This window comes from Oncorhynchus tshawytscha, linkage group LG02, assembly GCF_018296145.1.
Source record: "Oncorhynchus tshawytscha isolate Ot180627B linkage group LG02, Otsh_v2.0, whole genome shotgun sequence".
NCBI lineage: Eukaryota > Metazoa > Chordata > Actinopteri > Salmoniformes > Salmonidae > Oncorhynchus > Oncorhynchus tshawytscha.
Genome location: NC_056430.1, coordinates 73029519 through 73052662, shown reverse-complemented (window position 1 = coordinate 73052662; position 23144 = coordinate 73029519). Strand labels below are relative to the sequence as shown.

Sequence of the window (23144 nt, the reverse complement as noted above, 5' to 3'; positions counted from 1 at the left end):
GATGGACAATCAGTACTATTGTCACTTTTATTTGTCAAGCGAAGGTCTTTTAAGGTTGTATGCAAGCACACTCGTTTGGTTCCCCAAGCCAAGTTCAGCTAGGTGCCAGCAGTACTGAAGCATGCGGAAGCCTTAAGGCAGACAGCATGTGTATGTGTGTGTGTGTTAATTAAATTCACAGCTCAGCTAACTGGAGCAGGTCTGAGCAAACCATAGGGCCTAGCACAGAACCTCTCTCCCTCTCTCTCCCTAGGGTTTCTACTGCTGCACATGTTTTCAATTAGAGAAAGGGGATGGAGGGAGAAAGGGAGAGAGAGATAGGGAGAGAGAGAAAGACAGAGAGAAAGACAGAGAGAGAGACAGAGAGAGAAAGAGAGGGAGAGAGAGACAGAAAGAGGGAGAGAGAGAGAGAGAGAGAGAGAGAGAAAGAAAGAGGGAGAGAGAGAGAAAGAAAGAGGAGAGAGAGAGAAAGAGAGAAAGAAAGAGTAGCTGTGGTAACAAATAACAGTAAAGAAGGTGTGAGTTGGTGTATGTACAGATATACACTGAGTGTACACATATTGAAAGAGGAATGACTGAGTTATACACAGTCTAGGTAGATATGAGTTATACACAGTGTAGGTAGACATGAGTTATACACAGTCTAGGTAGATATGAGGTATACACAGTCTAGGTAGATATGAGGTATACACAGTCTAGGTAGACATGAGTTATACACAGTCTAGGTAGACATGAGTTATACACAGTGTAGGTAGATATGAGGTATACACAGTCTAGGTAGATATGAGGTATACACAGTCTAGGTAGATATGAGGTATACGCTGTGTGGGTAGATATGAGTTATAAACAGTGTAGGTAGATATGAGGTATACACAGTCTAGGTAGATATGAGGTATACACAGTGTAGGTAGATATGAGGTATACACAGTGTGGGTAGATATGAGGTATACACAGGGTGGGTAGATATGTAGTGTGGGTAGATATGAATTATACACAGTGTGGGTAGATATGAATTATACACAGTGTGGGTAGATATGAGGTATACACAGGGTGGGTAAATATGAGGTATACACAGTGTGGGTAGATATGAGGTATACACAGGGTGGGTAGATATGAGGTATACACAGTCTGGGTAGATATGAGGTATACACAGTCTAGGTAGATATGATATACGCTGTGTGGGTAGATATGAGTTATAAACAGTGTAGGTAGATATGAGGTATACACAGTCTAGGTAGATATGAGGTATACACAGTGTAGGTAGATATGAGGTATACACAGTGTGGGTAGATATGAGGTATACACAGGGTGGGTAGATATGAGGTATACACAGTGTGGGTAGATATGAATTATACACAGTGTGGGTAGATATGAATTATACACAGTGTGGGTAGATATGAGGTATACACAGGGTGGGTAAATATGAGGTATACACAGTGTGGGTAGATATGAGGTATACACAGGGTGGGTAGATATGAGGTATACACAGTCTGGGTAGATATGAGGTATACACAGGGTGGGTAGATATGAGTTATACACAGTGTGGGTAGATATGAGGTATACACAGTCTGGGTAGATATGAGTGCAATGTGTTCTGTGCTGCTGAAAAGTGGAGCAGGTTTGAATTGGTGTCGCCTATGAACAAGTATACAATTATACATATAACACATATTGAAAGAGGAATGATGTGGTTAAACAGGTAGATTATATAAAACATATATGAGTTATATACAGTAGGGAGATATGAGTTATTTACAGTAGGGAGATGTGAGTTATACACAGTAGAGGGGTATGAGTTATTTACAGTAGGGAGATATGAGTTATATACAGTAGGGGGATATGAGTTATATACAGTAGGGGGATATGAGTTATATACAGTAGGGGATATGAGTTATATACAGTAGGGGGATATGAGTTATTTACAGTAGGGGGATGTGAGTTATATACAGTAGGGGGATATGAGTTATTTACAGTAGGGGATATGAGTTATATACAGTAGGGGGATATGAGTTATACACAGTAGGGGATATGAGTTATTTACAGTAGGGGGATATGAGTTATATACAGTAGGGGGATATGAGTTATATACAGTAGGGGATATGAGTTATACACAGTAGGGGATATGAGTTATTTACAGTAGGGGGATGTGAGTTATATACAGTAGGGGGATATGAGTTATTTACAGTAGGGGGATATGAGTTATTTACAGTAGGGAGATATGAGTTATTTACAGTAGGGGATATGAGTTATATACTGTAGGGGATATGTGAGTTATATACAGTAGGGGGATGAGTTATAAACAGTAGGGAGTTATGAGTTATTTACAGTAGGGTGATATGAGTTATTTACAGTAGGGAGATATGAGTTATTTACAGTAGGGAGATATGAGTTATTTACAGTAGGGAGATATGAGTTATTTACAGTAGGGGATATGAGCTATATACAGTAGGGCGATGTGAGTTATATACAGTAGGGAGTTATGAGTTATTTACAGTAGGGAGATATGAGTTATATACAGTAGGGGATATGAGTTATATACAGTAGGGAGATATGAGTTATATACAGTAGGGGATATGAGTTATATACAGTAGGGCGATGTGAGTTATATACAGTAGGGGATATGAGTTATTTACAGTAGGGAGATATGAGTTATATACAGTAGGGGGATATGAGTTATTTACAGTAGGGAGATATGAGTTATATACAGTAGGGGGATATGAGTTATATACAGTAGGGAGATATGAGTTATTTACAGTAGGGGGATATGAGCTATATACAGTAGGGCGATGTGAGTTATATACAGTAGGGGGATATGAGTTATATACAGTAGGGAGATATGAGTTATATACAGTAGGGAGATATGAGTTATATACAGTAGGGAGATATGAGTTATATACAGTAGGGAGATATGAGTTATTTACAGTAGGGAGATATGAGTTATATACAGTAGGGAGATATGAGTTATATACAGTAGGGAGATATGAGTTATATACAGTAGGGCGATATGAGTTATATACAGTAGGGTGATATGAGTTATATACAGTAGGGAGATATGAGTTATATACAGTAGGGGATATGAGTTATATACAGTAGGGAGATATGAGTTATATACAGTAGGGAGATATGAGTGTAATGTGTTCTAACCATGGTAAGGAAACTGCACTCCATCGTGTTCATGTTTTATCTTCCTCTCCTGCACACTGGCCAAATGGTGCTGCACTGTAGGTGGAGAAGGAGAGGGTTAACAATGAGAGATATAGAGAGAGACGAAGGGTAGAGAGAGAGGGGGTGAGGAAGATAGAGGGCGAGAGATAGTGGGGGAGAAAGAGAGAGAGCGAGAGAGAGAGGCAGAGAGCGAGAGAAAGAGCGAGAGAGAGAGGCAGAGAGAGGGGGCAGCTTAAGATTTTTAAGACAGTAGTTGATGTAGTGATCGATCATGGATAACATTGTGGTAAAGTTAGTTCATGGTTACTGTACTGCATTGTTGCTTACTTATCAGGTGACGGTCAACATGGTGTGAGCTTGGGGATGGGGAATGAAGGTCTCCACCTGGTTACAGGTGGGAAGAAGAGGTTATGGAGTCAGTTCTGGTCTCAAATCAGTCTTAGGGAGACAGAGTGTGTGAAAGGTCTCCACTAGTATTGATGAATAGGTGGAATGTCACTTCTGGTCTCGAATCAATTTAAATGGAGGCAGGAGCAAAGAGGTGTTCTGGGAAGTTATGAAGTCAGTTTCAAATCAGTTTAGAAGAGACAGGCTCTTATCCAAGATCCACACTAGCGCACCAATTAGAATGGAGCGCTGGGCAAGCTTTCTAAGTGGTATGCTAGTGAGGATGATCTTGCCAGTGTGGATTTTGGAACAGTGAGTGACAAGTGAGAAGGAAAGAGGTGTTTTGGGGAGGTGTGTTTAGAGTTAGGTGTTTTGAAGAACAGTGTGTTGTGGTGAGTTTGGGGAGAAGAGTTCGGTAAGAATGGTCCAGGGGTCGGGGTACAGGTATAAGGGTAAAGGTAGAGTTTGGGGGCTAGGGGGAGTGTCCTACCTGCATCCATGTCGTTGGGCCAGCCGCTGGACTGGGAGGAGCCTGCGGCTGGGGAGCGTCCGGGGTAGAAGACGTCGTCCGTGGGGCTCTCCAGCTCACTGTCGTCTAACGACTTCCTCTTGTTAGAGCTGCGGAGAGGAAGAGGGGAGAGAGGAGTCAAGAATGGCTCCCTATTCCCTATGTAGTACACTAGGGCCCTGGCCTAAAGTAGTGCACTATTGGACCGGAGTCTAGTCGAATGGTCAACACTTGCTTCCCCCTGCGGCAGGAATCCAGTTCGATCCCTGAATGAGCCCTACACATTTCTGCTTCCACTTCTGTCTCCCACTACTGTCTCCCTGCTCCTGTCTCCCACTTCTGCCTCCCTGCTCCTGTCTCCCACTACTGTCTCCCTGCTCCTGTCTCCCACTACTGTCTCCCTGCTCCTGTCTCCCACTACTGTCTCCCTGCTCCTTTCTCCCACTACTGTCTCCCTGTCTCCCACTCTCCCACTACTGTCTCCCTGCTCCTGTCTCCTACTGTCTCCCACTACTGTCTCCCACTACTGTCTCCCACTACTGTCTCCCTGTCTCCTGTCTCCCCACTACTGTCTCCCTACTGTCTCCCTGTCCTGTCTCCCACTACTGTCTCCCACTACTGTCTCCTGTCTGTCTCCCACTACTGTCTCCCTGCTCCTGTCTCCCACTTCTGTCTCCCACTACTGTCTCCCTGCTCCTGTCTCCCACTCCTCCCACTACTGTCTCCCTGCTCCTGTCTCCCACTACTGTCTCCCTACTCTCCTGTCTCCCACTACTGTCTCCCCACTACTGTCTCCCACTGTCCTGTCTCCCACTTCTGTCTCCCACTACTGTCTCCCTGCTCCTGTCTCCCACTACTGTCTCCCACTGTCTCCCACTACTGTCTCCCACTACTGTCTCCCTGCTCCTGTCTCCCACTACTGTCTCCCACTACTGTCTCCCTACTCCTGTCTCCCACTCTCCCCACTACTGTCTCCCTGCTCCTGTCTCCCACTACTGTCTCCTGTCTCCCACTACTCTCCCACTACTGTCTCCCACTTCTGTCTCCCACTACTGTCTCCCACTACTGTCTCCCTGCCTCCCCACTACTGTCTCCCACTTCTCCCACTACTGTCTCCCACTACTGTCTCCCTGCTCCTGTCTCCCACTACTGTCTCCCGCTACTGTCTCCCTGCACCTGTCTCCCACTTCTCCCTCCCTGCTCCTGTCTTCCCCTACTGTCTCCCACATCTGCCTCACACTTCTGTCTCCCTGCTCTTGTCTCCCACTACTGTCTCCCTGCTCCTGTCTCCCTGCTCCTGTCTCCCTGCAGCCTTTATTTAACCAGGGAAGTCACATTGAGAGTTCAGGCAGAGGAAGAGGACAGCAGGATGAGAACAGTAGAAATGGACAGGAAGGAGAGGGTTGAAAACAGACACAGAGGTAAACCTAAAAGGCTGATGTGGGTGAGAGTACGTTTAAGGATATGAGATGTGAGCACAGAACCTCTTCTGAGTTTGTTTTAAGTATAGTCGGCAGGACAGTGTGTGTGTGTGTGTGTGTGTGTGTGTGTGTGTGTGTGTCAGAATAACTACCTCCGTGGAAGGTTTGCGTACAGCTCGACCTCAGACCTACAGTGCCAGAGAAGACAGAAAGAGAGAGAGAGGTGGAGAGAAGGATAGGGGGGAAAGGAGAGAGCATCACACATTTATAAGACCAGAAAGACAGAGAGACACAACGAGAGAGAAGAAAGAGATGGAATTCTCAGAGATGGAATGGACCAGAACACTCATAACGGTTATCAACTGAGGCAGTCTACAATGTCCCACATACATACTATCGTGTACAGCCTGTAGATATCAGACCTGTGTTCAAACTGTATTTGTTTTCCTTCATCAAATACTATTTGAACCCAGGTCTGGTGGAGGAGCAGCTCTTTTCAATTAGGAACCTTTGAGTGGGTGGAACCTGTGTGACCGCTAAGCTGTTTGTTTCACCTAGGAACCATAGAGTGGAGGGAACTTAATTTAAGTGAGACCTACATGTACCTGGTGGAAGGGGGGGATGCGAGGGAGCGTCGCCCCAGAGCCACCTGGTTGATGTTGTAGTAGCCAGGACTCTCCAGGTCAGCCAGGGAGAAGTTAGGACCAGACGCTGTGGCTACAGGAGCTGGGAGAACACAGGAACAGGAGGAGGAGGAGGAGGAGACATTTAGAAGACAGTAAATCAACATTTGGATTGTGGAATTTGAAGAACAAATGGCCAGCCAAGAGAACATTGGAAGAGTATGGAGAGAAAAACTGAGGGATAAGAGAGACAGAGCGAGAAGAAAGAGAAGGTGAGTGAGTGAGATAGATAGATAGATAGATAGATAGATAGATAGATAGATAGATAGATAGATAGATAGATAGATAGATAGATAGATAGATAGATAGATAGATAGATAGATAGATAGATAGATAGATAGATAGATAGATCTATAGATAGAGGTATAGATAGAGAGAGATAGATAGAGCTATAGATAGACAGATTGATAGAGAGAGAGATAGAAAAATAGAGATAGATAAATAGAGCTATACATAGAGATAGATAGCTATAGATGGAGAAAGATAGAGCTATATACATTAATAGATAGACAGAGCTATACATAGAGATAGATATATAGATAGAGCTATATATAGAGATAGATAGATAGATAGATAGATATAGATATATAGATAGAGAGAGAGAATGAATGAAAAAGCTATACATAGAGATAGAGCATTAGATAGAGATACATAGAGATATATAGATATAGATATAGAGCGCTATAGATAGAGAGAGATAGAGCTATAGAGAGAGATATAGAACTATAGATAGAGAGATATAGAGCTTTAGATGGAGAGAGAGAGAGAGCTATAGATTGAGCTATAGAGAGATATAGAGCTATAGATAGATAGACAGAGCTATAGAGATAGACATAGTTACAAATAGAGAGATATAAATAGAGATAGATCGATAGAGCTAAGATAGAGAAAGATAGAACTATAGATTGAGATAGATACATAGATAGAGCTATAGATAGAGAGACATATATAGAGCTAGATAGATAGATAGAGATATATAGATAGAGAGAGATAATGAAAGAAAAAGCTATACATAGAGATAGATAGAGCATTAGATAAAGATATAGATAGAGAGCGCTATAGATAGAGAGATATACCCACTAATGATCAAAATCCAGAAAATAGCCGTTAAATTCTATAACCACCTAAAAGGAAGCGATTCCCAAACCTTCCACAACAAAGCCATCACCTACAGAGAGATGAACCTGGAGAAGACTCCCCTAAGCAAGCTGGTCCTGGGGCTCTGTTCACAAACACAAACACACCCTACAGAGCCCCAGGACAGCAGCACAATTAGACCCAACCAAATCATGAGAAAACAAAAAGATAATTACTTGACACATTGGAAAGAATTAACAAAAAAACAGAGCAAACTAGAATGCTATTTGGCCACTACACAGCGGCAGAATACCTGACCACTGACTGACCCAAAATTAAGGAAAGCTTTGACTATGTACAGACTCAGTGAGCATAGCCTTGCTATTGAGAAAGGCCGCCGTAGGCAGACATGGCTCTCAAGAGAAGACAGGCTATGTGCTCACTGCCCACAAAATGAGGTGGAAACGGAGCTGCACTTCCTAACCTCCTGCCTAATGTATGACCATATTAGAGAGACATATTTCCCTCAGATTACACAGATCCACAAAGAATTCGAAAACAAATCCAATTTTGATAAACTCCCATATCTACTGGGTGAAATTCCACAGTGTGCCATCACAGCAGCAAGATTTGTGACCTGTTGCCACGAGAAAAGGGCAACCAGTGAAGAACACACAACATTGTAAATACAACCCATATTTATGCTTATTTATTTTATCTTTTTATCCTTTACCATTTGTACATTGTTAAAACACTGTATATATATATATAATATGACATTTGTAATGTCTTTATTGTTTTGAAACTTCTGTATGTGTAATGTTTACTGTTAATTATTTATTGTTTATTTCACTTTATATATTCACTTTATATATTATCTACCTCACTTGCTTTGGCAATGTTAACACATGTTTCCCATTCCAATAAAGCCCTTGAATTGATTTAATTGAATTGATATAGAGCTACAGCTAGAGAGAGCTATAGAGAGAGAGATATAGAACTATAGATAGAGATATAGAGCTATAGATGGAGAGAGATAGAGAGAGCTATTGATAGAGATAGATAGAGATATAGAGCTAGAGATAGATAGAGCTATAGATAGAGAAATATAGAGCTATAGAGATATAGAGCTATAGCTAGATAGACAGAGCTATAGAGATAGACAGAGTTACAAATAGAGAGATATAAATAGATAGAGCTAAGATAGAGAAAGATAGAGCTATAGATTGAGATAGATACATAGATAGAGCTATAGATAGAGATAGATATATAGAGCTATAGATAGAGAGAGAGAGAATGATAGATAGAGCTATAGATAGAGAGATATAGAGCTATACATAGAGATAGATAGAGCATTAGATAGATAGAGATAGATAGATAGAGCTATAGTTAGAAAGAGATAGACAGAGATATAGATAGACAGATTGATAGAGAGAGAGATAGAAAAATAGAGATAGATAAATAGAGCTATAGATAGAGATAGATAGCTATAGATGGAGAAAGATAGAGCTATATATATTAATAGATAGACAGAGCTATACATAGAGATATATATATATATATAGATAGAGCTAGATAGATAGATAGAGATATATGTCTACTGATGTCTACTGTTAATTTTTATTGTTTATTTCACTTTATATATTATCTACCTCACTTGCTTTGGCAATGTTAACACATGTTTCCCATGCCAATAAAGCCCTTGAATTGAATTGAATTGATATATATATAGATAGTATATAGATAGAGAGAGAGAATGAATGAAAAAGCTATACATAGAGATAGAGCATTAGATATAGATATAGATAGAGAGCGCTATAGATAGAGAGATATAGAGCTATAGCTAGAGAGAGATGTAGAACTATAGATAGAGAGATATAGAGCTATAGATGGAGAGAGATAGAGAGAGCTATAGATAGAGCTACAGAGAGATATATAGCTATAGATAGAGAAAGATAGAGCTATAGAGAGATATAGAGCTATAGATAGATAGACAGAGCTATAGAGATAGACATAGTTACAAATTGAGAGATATAAATAGAGATAGATCGATAGAGCTAAGATAGAGAAAGATAGAGAAAGATAGAACTATAGATTGAGATAGATACATAGATAGAGCTATAGATAGAGAGACATATATAGAGCTAGATAGATAGATAGAGATATATAGATAGAGAGAGAGAATGAAAGAAAAAGCTATACATAGAGATAGATAGAGCATTAGATAGAGATAGAGAGCGCTATAGATAGAGAGATATAGAGCTATAGCTAGAGAGAGCTATAGAGAGAGAGATATAGAACTATAGATAGAGATATAGAGCTATAGATGGAGAGAGATAGAGAGAGCTATAGATAGAGATAGATAGAGATATAGAGCTAGAGATAGATAGAGCTATAGATAGAGAAAGATAGAGCTATAGAGCTATAGCTAGATAGACAGAGCTATAGAGATAGACAGAGTTACAAATAGAGAGATATAAATAGGGATAGAGCTAAGATAGAGAAAGATAGAGCTATAGATTGAGATAGATACATAGATAGAGCTATAGATAGAGAGATATATATATAGAGCTATAGATAGAGAGGAAATGATAGACAGAGCTATAGATAGAGAGATATATAGAGCTATACATAGAGATAGATAGAGCATTAGATAGATAGAGATAGATAGATAGAGCTATAGTTAGAGAGAGATAGACAGAGCTATAGTTAGAGAGAGATAGATAGAGCTATAGTTAGAGAGAGATAGATAGAGCATTAGATCGAGATAGATAGAGCTAGATAGAGATAGAGCTATAGAGAGAGATAGATAGAGCTATATATAGAGATAGATAGAGCTATAGATAGAGATTGAGCTATAGATAGAGCTAAAAACAGATAGAGCTATAGTAAGAGATAGAGAGCTATAGATAGAGATAGATAGATAAAGCTATAGATAGAGAGAGATAAAGCTATAGATAGAGATAGATAGATAGAGCTATAGAAAGAGATAGAGCTATAGATAGATAGAGCTATAGATAGAGATAGATAGATAAAGCCATAGATAGAGAGATAGAGCTATAGATAGAGATAGATAGATAGAGCTATAGTAAGAGATAGATAGAGCGATAGATAGAGCTATTGTATTGTCTTTATTGTTTTGAAACTTCTGTATGTGTAATGTTTACTGTTAATTTTGATTGTTTATTTAACTTTTGTATATTATCGACCTCACTTGCTTTGGCAATGTTAACACATTTCCCATGCCAATAAAGCCCCTTGAATTGAATAGTAAGAGATAGATAGAGATATAGATAGAGCTATAGATAGAGATAGATAGAGCTATAGTAAGAGATAGATAGATAGAGCTATAGATAGAGATATATAGAGCTATAGTAAGAGATAGATAGATAGAGCTATAGATAGAGATATATAGAGCTATAGTAATAGATAGATAGAGCTATAGATAATAAACGGCAGGGTAGAGTGTTGGACTAGTAATCGAAGATATAGATAGATAGAGCTATAGATAGAGAGAGAGAGCTATAGATAGAGCTATAGATAGAGATAGGTTGAGCTATAGATAGAGAGAGATAGAGCTATAGATAGAGATAGATAGAGCTATAGATAGAGAGAGCTATAGATAGAGCTATAGATAGAGAGAGATAGAGCTATAGATAGAGATAGAGCTATAGATAGAGAGAGAGCTATAGATAGAGATAGATTGAGCTATAGAGAGAGAGAGAGCTATAGATAGAGATAGAGAGAGATAGAGCTATAGATATAGATAGATAGATAGATAGATAGAGAGAGAGCTATAGATAGAGCTATAGATAGAGATAGGTTGAGCTATAGATAGAGAGAGATAGAGCTATAGATAGAGATAGATAGAGCTATAGATAGAGAGAGCTATAGATAGAGCTATAGATAGAGAGAGATAGAGCTATAGATAGAGATAGAGCTATAGATAGAGAGAGAGCTATAGATAGAGATAGATTGAGCTATAGATAGAGAGAGAGAGAGCTATAGATAGAGATAGATAGAGTTATAGATAGAGAGAGAGAGAGCTATAGATAGAGCTATAGATGGAGATAGATAGAGCTATAGATAGAGAGAGAGCTATAGATAGAGATAGATAGAGTTATAGATAGAGAGAGAGAGAGCTATAGATAGAGCTATAGATGGAGATAGATTGAGCTATAGATAGAGAGAGAGAGCTATAGATAGAGATAGATAGAGTTATAGATAGAGAGAGAGAGAGCTATAGATAGAGCTATAGATGGAGATAGATAGAGCTATAGATAGAGAGAGAGCTATAGATAGAGATAGATAGAGTTATAGATAGAGAGAGAGAGAGCTATAGATAGAGCTATAGATGGAGATATATTGAGCTATAGATAGAGATAGATAGAGCTATAGATAGAGATAGATAGAGAGATAGAGCTATAGATAGAGATAGATAGAGCTATAGATAGAGATAGAGAGAGCTATAGATAGGGCTAGATTGAGCTATAGAGAGAGAGAGAGAGCTATAGATAGAGATAGAGAGAGATAGAGCTATAGATAGAGATAGATAGAGCTATAGATAGAGAGAGAGAGCTATAGATGGAGCTATAGATAGAGATAGGTTGAGCTATAGATAGAGAGAGATAGAGCTATAGATAGAGATAGATAGAGCTATAGATAGAGCGAGAGCTATAGATAGAGCTATAGATAAAGAGAGAGAGAGAGCTATAGATAGAGATAGAGCTATAGATAGAGAGAGGGCTATAGATAGAGCTATAGATGGAGATAGATTGAGCTATAGATAGAGATAGATTGAGATATAGATAGAGATAGATAGAGCTATAGATAGAGATAGATAGAGCTATAGATAGAGAGAGAGAGCTATAGATAGAGCTATAGATAGAGAGAGAGAGCTATAGATAGAGCTATAGATAGAGATAGATAGAGCTATAGATAGATATAGATAGAGATAGATAGAGCTATAGATAGAGAGAGAGAGCTATAGATAGAGATAGATTGAGCTATAGATAGAGATAGATAGAGCTATAGATAGAGCTATAGATAGAGAGAGAGCTATAGATAGAGCTATAGATAGAGAGAGAGCTATAGATAGAGCTATAGATAGAAAGGATAAGAGAGGGGTAGATACTCACTCTGTGACACCCTGACGAGCTCAGCCACGTTCCACACTCCTGAGGTGACGAAGCAGTCCTGGAAACTCAGGTGCCCTGCAGAGGAGAGAGAGGAAGTGTTAGGATGAGTGTGGGTGTGTGTGTGTGTGTATGTGTGTGTGTGTGTGTGTGTGTGTGTGTGTGTGTGTGTGTGTGTGTGTGTGTGTGTGTGTGTGTGTGTGTGTGTGTGTGTGTGTGCGTATGTGTGTGAGTGTTCTCTTACCATTGGGCGGTGGCTTGATGTCTGTGTCTCCTTGTTGGCTGGAGCTGTCTGATTGTCCAGATTCTAGAAGAGAAGAGAAGAGAAGAGAGGGATTTAGCTTGGCTGTGGTGGATACAAAGTATCCTGCTGTATGTGAGGAAAGAGGAAGGGAGAAGGTGTTGGAGCCCTCTGAACTTCAGTCATAGACTCTATACTGACAGATGGGATATTTGAGAAGAGTAGGGAGATTGCTTCACTAAGGGTCAAGGAGGGTGTCTGTATACAGTGTTTATTTGTATATATCAATGTCACAGAATGTTCCCAATGTTCCTAACCCCCCCCACACACAACTCCTGTCTCAAGGTGTTCAGATTTACTGTTTGTGTGTGTGTGTGTGTGTGTTTTAAGGTGTTCTGTTTATGCAGCCTAAAACTCTGCCAGCAAGGAGGTATTAAGTGAGATTAAGAAGAGGGATATGATTGCGCTGGTAGATGGTGCGCGCACACACACACACACACACACACAGGGCTGACCAGGGAGGGATTTAAGGCTAAGTGTGGTAAAGGTGACAGAAACTCAGTGGCCTTTAGATATTGACAAAGGCAGCAGTGGCACACACACACACACACACACACACACACACACACACACACAAACACACACACACACAACACACAAGCACACAGCTGTCACACTCTTATTACTGCTCTTGGCATTGGTAGGCCGCAGAAGCCAGGGACTAGAGTAGAGATTACAGCCACAAGGGAGAGGGTGTTACAGGGGAAGTCTTCCAGTAAAGACTCCCTAACCTCCAGCATGTCATTACAGGATAACTGATCCATTAGAACAAAGTGGAGAACCAAGGCTGACACAGAGAAAGTACTATTGGTGATTGCTGTGTGTTTCTTTGTTTATGCACTGTGTGCTATCTGGCATGTGTGTGTGGTTTGTAGTCTATGTCCATGCACAGAATGTAGTCTATGTATAATTAAGCAATAAGGCCCGAGGGGGTGTTCTTCTGCACACTGCAGAGTGCCTGGATACAGCCCTTAGCCATGGTATATTGGCCATATACCAACAAAAAACAAGGTTCCTTATTGCTATTAGAAACTGGCTACCAACATAATTAGAATAGTAAAAAGAAATGTTTTTTCATACCCATGGTACAGTATATGGTCTGATATACCACGGCTGTCAGCCAATCAGCATTCAGGGCACGAACCAAGCATGAGTGTATGTTTCTGAATGACGGAGTGCGTGTGTATGCATGTACAGTAGCAGTGGCGTGGGCATGACATCTGCAGGGCCACAGCCAGTCCTAACTAACAGAGGTGTTTATCTGTCGCATGTAGGTGATAACAGAGCAGGGGAGGACTGATGCCAACACACATAGACACATACACAAAGATGCACAAACACACACCAAGCATGCATACACACCACCCGCACGCACACAATCACACACACACAGCACAGCCTTGCCACACTAAGCCATAAGATTAGCTAGTAGAAACAAAAAACAGACCTGTCTCACTGCTTGCTAATGCTGAGAGGAGAGGGAGAGAGAGGTGCAGAGAAAGTGAGGAACAGAGGGAGAGAGAGAGAGAGCAAGAGAGGGCGAAAGAAAGAGTGAAGTAGAGAGACAGAGCGATAGGGGGGAGAGGAAGAGAACAGGAAGGAAAGAAAAGGAGAGGAGAAGAGGTTTGGGACAGAGAGAGAGAGAAAGGCGAGAAAGGGAGAGAAACAGAAAGAGAGGAATAGAAAGCTCATTTTTCCTCCCTTCTGCAGACTCTCCCTCTCTTATCTTTTCTCGCTCGCTGCTCCTGGCAGCCATCTTATGGCTTGGCAGCCATTTTAGCATTGGCGGTAGCGAAGCATTCCAGCTAGCTGACGCCCCTCACACACACACACACACACACACACACACACACACACACACACACACACACACACACACACACAAAGTAAACATATACGTTGGCCAACGAAAACTGTTAAGAAAGAAAACAGCGTCCACTGAACTTTCTTCCTGTTGTGTTTCGCCTCTTGAATCTATAATAAGAAGCACTGACTCTCCAACACGGTACGTACAGAGCATTGTGTGTGTGTGTGTGTGTGTGTGTGTGTGTGTGTGTGTCAGAGCTACAATCCAATGGAAAGCAGTTGGTGTTAAAGAGGTTTAACTGAATAAACACAGTAAACAGAACCCTCAACCCAATCAGGGTTTCTGGAATGATACAAATTGATTCAACAGATTCTCCTCAGTCAATCCCCATGTACTTTGATGTGAGTGATTTGTAGGCTAGTGGTTAGCACCACTTGGACCTGCTCCGTGGCCCAGATACAGGTGTGATTGAAGAAGCATGCGTGACAGAGAGAGCTTCTGTTCCTATCAGAGATGATACGAGATATCAGGACAGTCAACACTACAGGCCCACAGACAACCCCATTTAACAGCACCCCCAGTGCTCTAGAACAACACTCTCGAACCCCACTCTGGTGAAGTGGTCACACTGACCGTCACAGCACAGCTGATTGTACGTCTCTGGTAGCTTTAGCCCTGGCTAGCGTAGCCCTGCTATAACTGCTGGTGAACTCTGATTCAGTACCACTTATGTGTACCTCTATGTCACTACAGAGAAGGAACTGCCTGCTGGTTATCACCCCGATGCCAGCTGCAGGCACTGAGGCAGCCAGCCCCCCTGCCTCCCCACAGTGTGTGTGTGTCTCTGTCTCTCCCCCATCCTCCCCCAGCATCCTAGACACACATCCAGACCTCTTATCTGCACTCCACAGCCCCCCAAGCCCTCCCCAGAAACCCAAATCATGCCCCTGCAGCTCGCCTAACATTCTTTACTCCTACCCCCCTGAAACCTCACAGCCTAGCGCACAACACCTCCAAGGTCCAAAATGATTGGCACCCTTGATAAAGACGAGCAAAAAAATATGTATAAAATAAATAATTATGAGCTATATTGTATGCAATTTTTTACTAATACATTTGCTCAGAGAAAGACATTTTGTTTAACAAGTAATACAAAAAAAAATCACAAAAAGATAGGTGTCAAAGTTATTGTCACTCCAGCTGTCAATACTCCGCCACCCTCCCCTTGTGAGAATAATGTCACAGTCTTTTTCTAAAATGTTTTATGAGATTGGATAACACATTGGTATCTTAGACCATTCCTCCATTCAGATGGAATCTTTCCAGATCCTTGATATCCTTTGTCTGCGCATATGAACTGCCCTCTTTAATTCAATGGGGTGCTATTGCAAAATGTTGATTTTTGTGGTCAATTAACCATTTCTTTGTGGATTTTGATGTGCACTTGGGGTTATTATCTTGCTGGGAGATCCACTTGCGGCCAAGTTTCAGCCTCCAGGCAGAGGCAACCAGTTTTGGGCTAAAATGTCTTGGTACTTGGCAAAGTTCATGATGCCGTAGACCTTAACAAGGACACCAGGACCAGTGGACGCGAAATAGCCCCATAACAAAGATCCACCACCATATTTTACAGTAGCTATGAGGGTCTTTCCTGCATATGCATCATTATTTTGACGCTAAACCCACCACTGGTGTGCATGGCCAAAGAGTACTATTTTCATGTACTTTTTTTTCATCTGACCATGACATCAGTTTCATCCCAAGCGCCTCTACCTTTTAGTAAACTCCATGCATTCGTATTTGTTGTTTGCTCTCGAAAAAGGAATTTGTTGGGGCAACCCTTCCAAAGAGCCTATTGACATAAACAAAAAGACAATATAGGAGGAAGGTGAAATCCTATTACACCGGCTCTGATGCTCGTCGTCTGTGGCAGGGCTTGCAGACGATAATGGATTACAAAGGGAAACCCAGCCGTGAGTTGCCCAGCGATGCAGAACTCCCAAACTAGCTAAATGCCTTTTATGCTCGCTTTGAGGAATATAACACTGTGCCTTGCGTGAAAGCCCTGAAAGCCCCTGGCCAATGTGAGCGAAACCCCAAACAGGTTAACAATCACAGGGCCAGATGGAATACCAGGGCGCGTTCTCAAAGCACAGGGCAGCTGGCAAGTGTCTTCACTTTTATCTCTCCTTGTCCAAGTCTGTTCTCCAATGTAACCTGCCTACATGACTATCGCCCTGTAGCACATCTGTAATTATGAAGTGCTTTGAAAGGCTGGTCATGACACACATCAACACCATCATCCCAGACACCCTAGACCCACTCCAGTTCGCAAACTGCCCCAACAGATCCACAGATGCAGTTGAACTTCACACTGCCCTCTCCCACATGGACAAGGGGGGAAATAACTATGGGAGAATGCTGTCCACAGACTCCGGCTCAGTGTTCAACACCGTTGTCCCCTCTAAGCTCATCACCAAGCTAGGGACCCTGGGACTGAACCCATCCCTCTGCAACTGGATCCTGGACTTCCTGATGGGCCAGCCCCAGGTGGTGAGAGTATGCCATGCTGACCCTCAACACAGGGGCCCCTCAGGGGTGTGTGCTTAGTCCTGTCCTGTACTCCCTGTTCACCCAAGACTGTGTGGTGACGATGGAGGCAGGCCTGATCACAGACAGCGATGAAACAGCCTACAGGGAGGAGGTCAGAGACTTAGCAGTGTGGTGCCAGGACAATAACCTCTCCCTTAACTTCAGTAAGACCAAGGAGCTGATTGTGGACCATAGGAGTAAGGGGGGAGAACACCATCCACATTGACAGGGCTGTTGTGGAGCGGGCCGAGAGCTGTAAGTTCCTTGGCATCCACATCACTAAGGACTTAAAATGGTACATACACCCGCACAGCTGTGAAGAGGGCACGGCAGAGCCTCTTCCCACTCAGGAGGCTCAAAAGATTTTGCATGTGACCTTGGTTCCTCAAAAAGTTCTACAGCTGCCAAAGACTCCAGCCACTCAAGCCATAGACTGTTCACACTGGACCAACAGATCCCAGACAGCTTCTTCCCCCAAGTCATAAGACTGTTCACGCTGGACCAACAGGTCCCAGACAGCTTCTTCCCCCAAGTCATAAGACTGTTCACGCTGGACCAACAGGTTCCCAGACAGCTTCTTCCCCCAAGTCATAAGACTGTTCACGCTGGACCAACAGGTTCCGAGACAGCTTCTTACCCCAAGTCATAAGACTGTGCGTGTGACAAATACAATATAATTTTTATTTTGACATGGAGGTGGCATCTACAGTGCCTTGCGAAAGTATTCGGCCCCCTTGAACTTTGCGACCTTTTGCCACATTTCAGGCTTCAAACATAAAGATATAAAACTGTATTTTTTTGTGAAGAATCAACAACAAGTGGGACACAATCATGAAGTGGAACGACATTTATTGGATATTTCAAACTTTTTAACAAATCAAAAACTGAAAATTGGGCGTGCAAAATGATTCAGCCCCCTTAAGTTAATACTTTGTAGTGCCACCTTTTGCTGCGATTACAGCTGTAAGTCGCTTGGGGTATGTCTCTATCAGTTTTGCACATCGAGAGACTGACATTTTTCCCATTCCTCCTTGCAAAACAGCTCGAGCTCAGTGAGGTTGGATGGAGAGCATTTGTGAACAGCAGTTTTCAGTTCTTTCCACAGATTCTCGATTGGATTCAGGTCTGGACTTTGACTTGGCCATTCTAACACCTGGATATGTTTACGTTTGAACCATTCCATTGTAGATTTTGCTTATGTTTTGGATCATTGTCTTGTTGGAAGACAAATCTCCATCCCAGTCTCAGGTCTTTTGCAGACTCCATCAGGTTTTCTTCCAGAATGGTCCTGTATTTGGCTCCATCCATCTTCCCATCAATTTTAACCATCTTCCCTGTCCCTGCTGAAGAAAAGCAGGCCCAAACCATGATGCTGCCACCACCATGTTTGACAGTGGGGATGGTGTGTTCAGGGTGATGAGCTGTGTTGCTTTTACACCAAACATAACGTTTTGCATTGTTGCCAAAAAGTTCAATTTTGGTTTCATCTGACCAGAGCACCTTCTTCCACATGTTTGGTGTGTCTCCCAGGTGGCTTGTGGCAAACTTTAAACAACACTTTTTATGGATATCTTTAAGAAATGGCTTTCTTCTTGCCACTCTTCCATAAAGGCCAGATTTGTGCAATATACGACTGATTGTTGTCCTATGGACAGAGTCTCCCACCTCAGCTGTAGATCTCTGCAGTTCATCCAGAGTGATCATGGGCCTCTTGGCTGCATCTCTGATCAGTCTTCTCCTTGTATGAGCTGAAAGTTTAGAGGGACGGCCAGGTCTTGGTAGATTTGCAGTGGTCTGATACTCCTTCCATTTCAATATTATCGCTTGCACAGTGCTCCTTGGGATGTTTAAAGCTTGGGAAATCTTTTTGTATCCAAATCCGGCTTTAACTTCTTCACAACAGTATCTCGGACCTGCCTGGTGTGTTCCTTGTTCTTCATGATGCTCTCTGCGCTTTTAACGGACCTCTGAGACTATCACAGTGCAGGTGCATTTACACAGAGACTTGATTACACACAGGTGGATTGTATTTATCATCATTAGTCATTTAGGTCAACATTGGATCATTCAGAGATCCTCACTGAACTTCTGGAGAGAGTTTGCTGCACTGAAAGTAAAGGGGCTGAATAATTTTGCACGCCCAATTTTTCAGTTTTTGATTTGTTAAAAAAGTTTGAAATATCCAATAAATGTCGTTCCACTTCATGATTGTGTCCCACTTGTTGTTGATTCTTCACAAAAAATACAGTTTTATATCTTTATGTTTGAAGCCTGAAATGTGGCAAAAGGTCGCAAAGTTCAAGGGGGCCGAATACTTTCGCAAGGCACTGTAATTGTAGATTTGGTGACCAGAAGTTGGGGCCAATTTCGGGAGTTCTCCAACTGTGGCCTTTGGACTTTTCTTTTCCTCCAGAACCATCTTCCTCACTGCGCTTGGGATAAGATACACATGCATCCTCTACCACTGTTCCAGTGGTTTTGAACTTCTTCATTGTTGCCCTAATAGTGGTAAGTGGTATTTTTCTGGGGGGTTTTCAGCAATGCTTTGGTACCCATTGCCTGTTTTATTAAGGTCAACAACCATTTGTCTCTTTTTGTTTGTGAGTTCTTTGCCTTTTCTCATGGTGGTGGATGACAAAGGGCTTTTACATGAGTGTTACCTCATATTTATACCCCAGTGAAACAGGAAGCCATGGAAAGCCATTACAGTTCCTTAAACTGAGATTATTTGGAAGAGGTAGAGTGTTAATGCAGATTTAATTTTGTTTGTTTTATTTATTTAAAAACAGTATTTTCTGCTCATCTTTATCAAGGGTGCCAATCATTTTGGACCTGACTACATACACAGCCACCCACAGCTATAGGAATAAATTCCTCCAGTTTCTCCAAATCTCCAATAGTCCATTTACACAATCACAATCCTGTACGGCTCCTCCCCAAATTCCCCCAATGGAGTTTCATGAAGCCTGATGTAAAGCAGGCGTCCCTAGACCCAAACAATCACAGTCCCATATTCCCACCAGTCCCCACAAACCCTGACAGGCCCATGGCTTTAGACACCGACAGTCTTGTATATCTCCTCCCTCCCAATTCCCCCATCGAAGCCCCATGACACACACATCAGCAGCCATCCCCACAGCCCGCCCCTTATCCCAATATTATTCCCACCACAGCCCCTGTGAAATCCCACAGCCCCACCACAACCATTATACAGTAAGCCTTGGCCTTAACATACCCCCCACTATGTCTGCTCTTTTCTCTCTCTCCTTCCTAACCATCTCTATCTTTTCTCTCTCTCCTTCCCAACCCTCTCTATCTTTTCTGTCTCTCCTTCCTAACCCTCTCTTTTCACTCACTCTCTCTCTCCTCCCTTAACCCTGACTTCCCCAACCTTCCTCACCTCCCTCTGTGGTTCCTCTCCCCCTCCTCTCCTCCCTCTGTGGTTCCTCTCTCCCCCTCTCTCCTCCCTCTGTGGTTCCTCTCCCCCCTGCTCTCCTCCCTCTGTGGTTCCTCTCTCCCCTCCTCTCCTCCCTCTGTGGTTCCTCTCTCTCCCCCTCTGTGGTTCCTCTCTCCTCCCTCCCTCTGTGGTTCCTCTCTCCCCCTCTCCTCCTCCCTCTGTGGTTCCTCTCTCCCCCTCCTCTCCTCCCCCTCTGTGGTTCCTCTCTCCCCTCCTCTCCTCCCTCTGTGGTTCCTCTCTCCCTCTCCTCTCCTCCCTCTGTGGTTCCTCTCTCCCCCTCTCCTCTCCTCCCTCTGTGGTTCCTCTCTCCCCCTCCTCTCCTCCCTCTGTGGTTCCTCTCTCCCCCTCTCCTCTCCTCCCTCTGTGGTTCCTCTCCCCCCTCCTCTCTTCCCTCTGTGGTTCCTCTCTCCCTCTCTTCCCTCTGTGGTTCCTCTCTCCCTCTCCCTCCCTCTGTGGTTCTCTCCCCCCACCTCTTCCCCTCTGTGGTTCCTCTCCCCCTCTCTCCTCTCCTCCCTCTGTGGTTCCTCTCTCCCCCCCCTCTCCTCCCTCTCCTCCCTCTGTGGTTCCTCTCTCTCCACTCCTCTGCTCCTTCTCTTATCAGTCTCTCCATTCTGCCCTCCCTCTGTACTCTCGTCTCCTCCCTAACCTCTGTCCCCTCCTATCTTCCCTAACCTCTGTCCCCTCCTCTCTTCCCTATCCTCTGTCCCCTCCTCTCTTCCCTAACCTCTGTCCCCTCCCCTCCTCTCTTCCCTAACTTTCACTTTCATACAACTCTCCTCCTTCTCTCCCCCCTCCCTCTCCTCCTCTGTGGTTCAAATATAAATTCAAAGGCATTATTGGCATGGGCAACATATGTTTACATTGCCAAAGGAAATGGAATAGACAATAAATAAAAGGGAAATAAACAAGGGAAACATTAGTAAACATTACACACAAAAGTTTGAAAAGACTCTTTAAATGTTATATTATTGGCAGTGTTGTGTACAGTATGTACAGTGTGTGGTACGGGAGTGTACAGTGTTGTGTACAGTATGTACAGTGTTGTGTACAGTATGTACAGTGTTGTGTACAGTATGTACAGTGTTGTGTACAGTATGTACAGTGTTGTGTACGGTATGTACAGTGTTGTGTACAGTATGTACAGTGTTGTGTACGGTATGTACAGTGTTGTGTACAGTATGTACAGTGTTGTGTTGTAACAATGTGCAAGTAGTTAAAAGGGAATGAAAGGGAAAATAAATAAACAGATGAAAACGGAACACACATCTTGCTGCTGTGATGCACATTGTGGTATTTTGCCTAACAGATATGGGAGTTTATCAATGTTTGATTTTTTTTAACAAATTCTTTGTGGGTCTGTGTGATCTGAGGGAAATATGTGTCTCTAATATGGTCATACATTTGGCAGGAGGTTAGGAAGTGCAGCTCAGTTTCCACCTCATTTTGTGGGCAGTGTGCACATAGCCTGTCTTCTCTTGAGAGCCAGGTCTGACTACGGTGGCCTTTCTCAATAGCAAGACTATGCTCACTGAGTCTGTACATAGTCAAGGATTTTCTTAATTTGTCTCAGATTTCTCTCCACTTTCAGTCCCCCGGTGTTAAATCTAGTTGATTGTTGACCTTTGAGGGTGTTTCAGTGTGTACGTTTGTGTTAATCCCCATTGATCTCTGACCGGTGGTGGTGACCAGCTGGCCTCTGGGGTCACAAAGGTCAGACAGACCATGTCACACTGAGAAGCCCGGCCAGACTAACAGACGGCTAACTGAGGGGCAGAAAAAGCCCAAACAGCCCAGATAAAACACTAAGCACTGACAACAAACACACACACACACACACACACACTGACGCACACACACACTTAAGTCTATAAATTAGAGGAGAGGGGAAAGTGGAGTCAAAACCAAGAACACCCCCCATCTGGCCAGATGTTTTATAAGGCACGGCAGAGAAGTGTCCTTGTGAATGAGTGTGTACACACACCTGTGCTATTTTACTGCTTGTAAAGTAAAGCCGCTCCTCTGTTCCAACATGTGAAAACCACAAGTGAGCACCATCAAGTGCATGGTCATCTGTACATCTTACCAGTGTGTGTGTGTGTGTCAGTGCGTATTCACAGAGATTCCCCTCACAAATGCCAACTCTCCCTCCCTTTACGTCCTTCATCCCTCACTCTTCCCCAAAACACAGGATAATGCAGTACTGCCTCCATGTCAACTCTCCCCATCCCTCAGTCCCTCCCTCAGTCCTCCCCCATCCATCCCTTCTCCCTCCATCCGCTTCTTCCCCAAAAACACAGGATAACGCTCTACCCAAGCCTCCCAATTGGGTTTCGCTTAAGAGGTTTATGGGTATGTTGCTAAACATTCTGACCTTTTTTTTAATCCTTAATGCGCTTAAAATGTTCCAACCCCCCTAATCCCCTCGGCTATCCCACACAGATGTTCACTCAGCTCTTTTATTGGACATTATTTTAGTATTTATATTTTCCTGGGTTTATTTTTTTTTTAGCTGGTTTATTTTATTTTTTCCAGTTTTTCTCTTTTTATTATTTATTTATTTGTCATTTATTTTCATATAAGTGGATTAAAAAAGTATATTTTTTTCTGCAGG

The 23144-nt window shown here is 42.7% G+C and overlaps 1 protein-coding gene across 7 annotated transcripts in view; it reads right to left on the bottom strand.

The window, feature by feature from the left end:
- The window catches only part of LOC121838665 (nuclear factor 1 X-type-like), a 138631-nt gene that overhangs the window by 24928 nt on the left and 90559 nt on the right, over nucleotides 1–23144 (bottom strand). For 4 of the 7 annotated variants that reach the window (XM_042304397.1, XM_042304388.1, XM_042304391.1 and 1 more), the window contains exons 3-9: nucleotides 12621–12683; nucleotides 12380–12454; nucleotides 6081–6207; nucleotides 5634–5669; nucleotides 4043–4170; nucleotides 3493–3549; nucleotides 3145–3219 (exon numbers count right to left, since the gene is read on the bottom strand). In XM_042304397.1, coding sequence (XP_042160331.1) covers nucleotides 3145–3219; nucleotides 3493–3549; nucleotides 4043–4170; nucleotides 5634–5669; nucleotides 6081–6207; nucleotides 12380–12454; nucleotides 12621–12683 — 561 coding nt within the window. The remainder of the gene's footprint in view (nucleotides 1–3144; nucleotides 3220–3492; nucleotides 3550–4042; nucleotides 4171–5633; nucleotides 5670–6080; nucleotides 6208–12379; nucleotides 12455–12620; nucleotides 12684–23144) is intronic. The other 3 variants (XM_042304401.1, XM_042304404.1, XM_042304406.1) reach the window with 3 other exon arrangements.